The sequence below is a fragment of the Haliotis rufescens genome, unplaced genomic scaffold (genome assembly GCF_023055435.1).
Source record: "Haliotis rufescens isolate VD_foot unplaced genomic scaffold, xgHalRufe1.0.p SCAF_3, whole genome shotgun sequence".
Taxonomy (NCBI): domain Eukaryota; kingdom Metazoa; phylum Mollusca; class Gastropoda; order Lepetellida; family Haliotidae; genus Haliotis; species Haliotis rufescens.
Genome location: NW_025964001.1, coordinates 59,966,076 through 59,973,508, shown reverse-complemented (window position 1 = coordinate 59,973,508; position 7,433 = coordinate 59,966,076). Strand labels below are relative to the sequence as shown.

Genomic DNA, 7,433 nt, shown 5'->3' with positions numbered 1-7,433 from the left:
TACATGCACGTGTGTGTGTGTGTCTGCCTGTGTGTCTGTGTGTCTGCTTAAGCTTGTACTAGTCCAGACTGATGCCAATTTTATAGTGCTAGCCCACTGAGTTACCATGCTGCAGTTTAACATGAATACCCCACTCAGACACAGTATACTGACTCAAACCGAACCAGTCCTTCTTAAAGCCGAGTGCCAGACAGGGTAACAACAAGTACCATCTTTTAATGTCTTTTGGCATGAGGGGGCCGGGAATTGAACCCCTGTACCTTCTGCTCTCCGGGCGGATGCTCTACCACTAGACCACTAGGATGTGGTGTAGTTCCAAATAACATATCCAACGTCAAAGAATAAGAAAAGAAAAACAATGTTTTCAGTGTTATGTTTTTAATGTTACATAAAACACAAGGCATTGTACCTGTTCTGGTCACAAGGTACCTAATGATCCACACACCAAAGTCTTCTGGTGTCTCAAATCTCAAATCTCAGTCTCAAATGGATAATATGACATTTATTGAAAGGAATATGACTATTTACAAGCTCTACTCAAGTCCCCACACACTTCAAGCTGTGGATTGCATCAGCACAGTGTTTGATAAGTTGGCACAACTGTATGCTATATTCAACACTGCTAGTCTCTTGTAGCTCCTTGGACGCCCATGCCAGCTTTCTGTGCAGAATGTCAACAGATTCTGGTACGACAGGGGAGATAACTGCTTGCATACCACTAGTTAGCCTGAGAGTACTTGGAACTGTGGATGTCACGGAGTTGTGACTGTGGGTGATAGGGGTGGGGTGAGTAGCGGGAGTGGCACCTGGGCCTGATGGTGGCGCTGACTGTTCTACAGATTCCTCTCCGACAAGTCTCTCAGATGACAGCTGTTGTTCTCGCACTTGTGACAGAGCCGCTGCTTGGTTTCTCACTGGAATACACAGGAAGGCACAGACTGTCACAGTAGCCTCTACTTAAAGAGGTAGCAAAGGCGGATCCAGGATTTTAAATAAACAATGGTTGCACACTTTACCCAGGGCACTATACCAAAGTAACTTAATGAACAAAACACATGAATGATATAAGGTGTCTGACAAAAAGGGGGGCTGCACACAACTGCAGCCACCCCCACCCATCATGGATCTGCAACCACCCCACCCACACCCTGGATCTGCAACCACCCCACCCACACCCTGGATCTGCAACCACCCACACCCTGGATTTTCAACCACCCACACCCTGGATTTGCAACCACCCACCCTGGATCTGCAACCACCCACACCCTGGATCTGCAACCACCCACCCACACCCTGGATCTGCAACCACCCACACCCTGGATCTGCAACCACTGACACCGTGGATCTGCAACCAGCCACTCTGGATCTGTAACCACCCACACTCTGGATCTGCAACCACCCACACCCTGGATCTGCAACCACCCACACCCTGGATCTGCAACCACCCACACCCTGGATCTGCAACCACTGACACCGTGGATCTGCAACCAGCCACTCTGGATCTGTAACCACCCACACTCTGGATCTGCAACCACCCACACCCTGGATCTGCAACCACCCACCCTGGATCTGCAACCACTGACACCGTGGATCTGCAACCAGCCACTCTGGATCTGTAACCACCCACACTCTGGATCTGCAACCACCCACACCCTGGATCTGCAACCACCCACCCTGGATCTGCAACCACCCACCCTGGATTTGCAACAACCCCACCCACAACGGATTTGCCAGTGGGTAAAGTTAATCATGTAATATATCTCTTACCAAAACCATGTTCCCCATCACTGTTACATACCTGGGTTGTCTTTATCAGCATCCGAGTCGAGCTCGCTGCAGGCGATGCAGTAGTTGCTGCCCTGCTTGTCCTGCAGGAGGATAGTCTGGAAGGATCAGCGGAATACACACATTGAGGTGGGAATATCATAGGCTGTTGTTTGTTTGTTGTTTAACGCTGCACTCAGCAATATTCCAGCTATATGACAGAGGTCTGTAAAATAATTGAGTCTGGACCAGACAATCCAGTGATTGGCATCATGAGCATCGATCCAGGCAATTGGGATTGATGACATGTATCAACAAAGTCAGCGAGCCTGACCACCCGATCCCGTTAGTCTGCTTTTACAACAAGTATGGGTTGCTGAAGACCTATTCTACCCCGGAATCTTCACGGGTTCGGATGTATTAATAATCCAGTGATTGAATCATGAGCATCGATCCACGCAATTGGAATACAATGACATGCATTAACCAAGTCAGCGAGCCTGACCAACCGATCCCGTTAGTCGCCTCTTATGGACAAGCACAGTCGCATTTTACGGCAAGAATGGGTTGCTGAAGACCTATTCTACCCCGGATCTTCATGGGTCAAGAGGCTAATGTACATAGATAGGAAACGATTCACTATAGCTTGTTATGTTGAAGTATAACCAGGATACCTTAAGTTGATGTGAGAGATTAAAATTTACATTAGGCATACATGTCAGAACTGAATAATGATCATTTAGGAATGTAAGGGAACGGTCATATATAAATTTAGGGGTGGTCAGAGGGAATCAGGGGAGGGTGACAAAAATATATGACAGTCTCTAGGGGAGGTTTATTAAAAAAATACACATATTTGGAAAGAGGCATGTTAAAAATGAACACACTGTGGGGTACACACACTTACCCCACAGGTACACACACTTACCCCACAGGTACACACACTTACCCCACAGGCACACACACTCACCCCACAGTGACACACACTTACCCCACAAGTACACACACTTACCCCACAGGTACACACACTTACCCAACGGGTACACAGTCTTACCCCACGGGTACACACACTTACCCACGGGTACACAGTCTTACCCCACGGGTACACACACTTATCCCACGGGTACACACACTTATCCCACAGGTACACAGTCTTACCCCACAGGTACACACACTTACCCCACAGGTACACACACTTACCCCACAGGAACACACTTACCCCACAAGTACACACACGTATCCCACGGGTACACACACTTACCCCACAGGCACACACACTTACCCCACAGGTACACACACTTACCCCACAGGTACACACACTTACCCCACAGGTACACACAGTTCCCAGCATCTTGTAGCCCTTCAGTAAGTAGTCCCCCATGCGCTGACTGATCTTGTTGTCTCGCTCACGGCGAGCTCGAATTATCTTCATCTCAGCTTCAGAAGGAGGCTTCCATTCATAGTCACTGTCTTCATGTATGTCACCTAGAAACACAAATCTCAATAACTATTAGACTGTATAATCTAGTAAATAAGTAAATAAGCAAATATGTTTGTGTAAGACACAAACTCACTAAAAACACACTATCAAATAAATATGTATGTACCCACTGTCTACTCTTCAGCATACACCAAATAATCATGTCTGGACCAGACAATCCAGTGATTGACATCATGAGCATCAATCCACACAATTCGAGAATTGGGATACGATGACATGCATCAACCAAGTCAGCGAGCCTGACCACCCGATCCCATAAGTCGCCTCTTACGACAATCATAGTCACCTCTTACGGCAAGCATAGGTTGCTTAAGACCTATTCTCTACCCGGATCTTCACGGGTCGAAATTACTGGTACCCTTATTTTATATCTTACACTGATACATCATTGTCAATGTCCTTATGGAATATCCTGCTCTTGTGTGTTTCATCATTAACCTGATGCTCCGTTTAGTATATAAATTTACAGGTTGCTTTATTAATGACTGATCTATGAGTGAGTGAAGGTCGATTAACCGTTTAATATATTGCCAAGGTTAGAACTTAACACTAGCTCGCTGGCCCAGGGCTAGTACAAATTCCTGCATGCTAGTACAAATTTCCAAATTTCCCCATTGTTTTAAAATTCCAATGGCATTTTATCTCTACCCGAGCAAGTAAACTTTTGAGTTTAGTTCTAACCCTGATTGCAAACATATATCACAGCGGCCTACAGGTACCCCTGTGCAGATCTGGTTGAGAATTGCTCTTCATGCAGCAACCAATGCTTGGCATAACAGGCAAGTGAAGCAAGTAACGGGAGGTTGTCAGGCTCACTGAGCTGGTTGATGCATGTCATTATATCCCATTTGCGTAGATTGATGCTCATGATGTCAATCACTAAATTGTCTGGTTTAACAACAAACACCGACCTGTATATAACCGCGACTGGGCCATGCAAAACCAGTGATTGACATCAAGAGCAATGATCAACGACGGCAGAGTATGATCACACTCAATCTGCCAATCACTGATCCTGACCTCCAGATCCTCGTGATTGTACGGCCATTTCCACAAGGGCTGGGATGGGTTACTCGGGTACCCGGGTCGGGTGGGTACTGAGTAGGGCCGGGTACCCACAGGACTACCCGGACCAGTAAAATATTGTTTAATGACAAAAATTATCTAGAACTCTATTGTTACACTACAAGTCACTAATTTTCGCATTTCTTTCTGACTATGCACCCCTTCCTTCTGACTTTTCATACGGTTGAATAAACATATAACTTAATTCAACTTCAGTGTATGAATGACCAGATTGTTTAATACATACATCTAAATACGTTTTGTCAGGGCTTTGCTTAAAATGTTCCCAATCGGGACATTTAGAGACATCTCCTGAGACCTACAGCGGGTACCCGGGTAGGGTCGGGTAATAGGGGGTAGGGTACCCGGGTAGTAAATTTGGACTCGTCCTAGCCCTAATTACCATTCCGGAATGCCTACACTGGCCACAAACCCCGACATTCTCCAGGGTAGACTCGTCGAATTTCGAAGAATATGAGTATAATTCTTCACATAATCAGCACTGAATGGGTTATATTTATAAACACAACAACAGGGTAATGGGACATTATCAGAAATAGAAATAAGGTTTACCAAATTGTGACATGATTCCGATATACCGAATTTAGTTACAGCTTGCTGAACAACATGAAGGTTCAAGACGCCATGCTTGTATCGTATACAATCTAAAACAGCCCATAGGGAAAACGGATCTCAGTGGATAATGTCAAAACGGCTAGGTTTGTCGAAAACCCGATCAACATTGTAAATAGTGAAAGAAAGTAGGGCTGGGACGAGTCCAAATTTACTACCCGGGTACCCATTCCCCTACTACCCGACCCTACCCGGGTACCCGCTGTAGGTCTCAAAAGGTAGGTATACAAACTGTCCAATTGGGAAAGGTTTGACCGTACCCCTGGCAAAATGTGTTTAGATACACATATAAAACGATCTGGTCATGCATACACTGAAGTTGACCGAAGTTTTATTTTTTTCAAACATAAAACAGCCAGAAGGAATGGGCGTAGTGGTCAGAAAGATGCGAAAATTAGTAACTTGTTGTTGAAACATAGAGTTCTAGATAATATTTGTCATGAAACAATCTATCACGTGACTAACCAAGGGTCCGGGTAGTCCTGTGGGAACCTGATCGAGTCCTTCTGAGTATCCATCCGACCCAAGTACCCGAGTTACCCGTCCCAGCCCTAAAAGAAAGTAATACTTTCTTGAGTTGTGTTCAGTTGTTCAATTCGGTTTATTTTCGTAAGTGTAGGCCATCGGCCCATAGTTACATTTGTATTACAATGGACGTGATGTACACAGCTGTTATTGTTGTGACAATAATGTACTACGAAGTGACATCGCTTAATAGATATAGATAGCTAGACGTTCAATTAATTTACAATCAGTTGTAGACATAATGATATTAAATTTTTGTATGGTCGGATATTCATAAAATGTTTGTGGTAAGTGATCCACGCGTAGCTTGTTATAACCGGAGCAAACTAACAAGAAATTATACTCTTCCTCCACATAACCAGCATTACAAACACAACAATAATGTGTTGAACAATAATTATTATAAGTACAACTAAGAAAAACATTTCACTTTACTTAGACAATATTTGAAGAAATGGTTGAGAAATATGAATATGTTTATCGTACAATATACGATAGCTACGCGATAAATCGCAAAGAACAATGAGGAACTAAGAGTGGTTAATTTCTTATATGAGATATCAACATCCTCACATCGATTATCTGTACCTTTTCTCCAAATAACTATTGTCATATCTCTCCCACTTTCACATGCAATCGCCCGGCCACTACGTTTATCTGCGTTGCGCATCTAAATCTATGCGGAACAACTCACGAGACACATCCCTCTCAAAGATAACGTCGTCCAAAATATGACGTTATCAATTTGCGAGCGCATATTCGAATCTCTAGAAATGACGTCATGATAGAACAATGTTTTATCGTGAGAAAACACGCTTGTTCATTGTTCTTTGCGATTTATCGCATAGCTATCTTATATTTCACGATAAAACATTGTTCTGTCATGACATTTCTTGAGATTCTAATACCCGCTCGCAACTTGATGACATCACATATTGGACGACGCTATTTTTAAAAGGGGTGTGTGTCTAGTAAGTTGTTCCCCATAGATAAAGCCGAGCTACGTAGATAAACATAATGGCCGAACAATCGCATCCAAAAGTGGGAGAGATATGACAATCGATATTGGAAGAAAAGGTACAGATAATCGACGTGAGGATTGTGGTTTGGTTTGGTTTGTTGTTTAACGCCGCACTCACCAATATTCCAGCTATATGACGGCGGTCTGTAAATAATCGAGTCTGGACCAGACAATCCAGTGATTGATATCATGAGCATCGATCCACGCAATTTGGATCGATAACATGCATCAACCAAGCCAGCGAGCCTGACCACCCGATCCCGTTAGTCGCCTTTTACGACAAGCATAGGCACCTTTTACGGCAAGCATCGTGAGGATTGTGAGAAACTTAACCCACCCGTTCGTAAAATGAACCTGTCCGACATTGCCCAGGTACGATTCTATTCAGGGATTCATCATTATTAAAATTAAGGTAACTATTTTAAAGCGTGTACGTTTTATCAAGATCCTTAGACGCTGTACATTATGTTGATATCCCATATATAAGAAATAAACGTAAGAAATGTTGAAGTCTATTCTTACAAATTAAAACTGAATTTTTAAGTGAAATTATTGGAAATTATTCTCAAAGAACTTTATTCTTACATATGAAGGTATAATTGTAAAAACTGATGTGCACATTTTGCGTAATTCCGTCCGTTTTATGAAAATGTTATTTATTCTATTTGGTTCAGTGCGGGTTTTGATAAAAGACGCGACACATCAAACTCCTCACAGCGATATCCCGATGTCACGCGCTGGAAAGGAGCTTGGCTACAAAAACAAAGCCACATACAATCATGAAATACTGAGCATTATCTTTCCCGAAATATAAATCATGCTGCAATGTCTAAATACAGAATTCTAATTGGTTTTCAAATGAATGGGACCTTGATGTATAATATTGGCGGCTTAATACGTGTTCATACCAATTATTTATTTTCA

At 43.3% G+C, this 7,433-nt stretch overlaps 1 protein-coding gene across 1 annotated transcript; it reads right to left on the bottom strand.

Moving 5' to 3' along the window:
- Positions 1-361: 361 nt before the first annotated feature.
- On the bottom strand, positions 362-5,006 carry LOC124124822 (protein ZNRD2-like). Its single transcript, XM_046488099.2, has 4 exons — positions 4,904-5,006; positions 3,089-3,249; positions 1,799-1,883; positions 362-914 (listed from the first exon to the last, which is right to left on the bottom strand). The coding sequence occupies exons 1-4, from the start codon at positions 4,914-4,916 to the stop codon at positions 538-540; spliced, it is 636 nt and encodes a 211-aa protein (XP_046344055.2). The 5' UTR covers positions 4,917-5,006; the 3' UTR covers positions 362-537.
- Between the last annotated feature and the right edge of the window lie 2,427 nt (positions 5,007-7,433).

Coding starts and splice junctions, on each gene's coding strand:
- LOC124124822 (XM_046488099.2), bottom strand. Junction 1,884..3,088: donor GAACTGTGTGTACCTGTGGG/GTAAGTGTGTGT, acceptor TGATCCTTCCAG/ACTATCCTCCTGCAGGACAA. Junction 915..1,798: donor TGCTGATAAAGACAACCCAG/GTATGTAACAGT, acceptor TGTGTATTCCAG/TGAGAAACCAAGCAGCGGCT.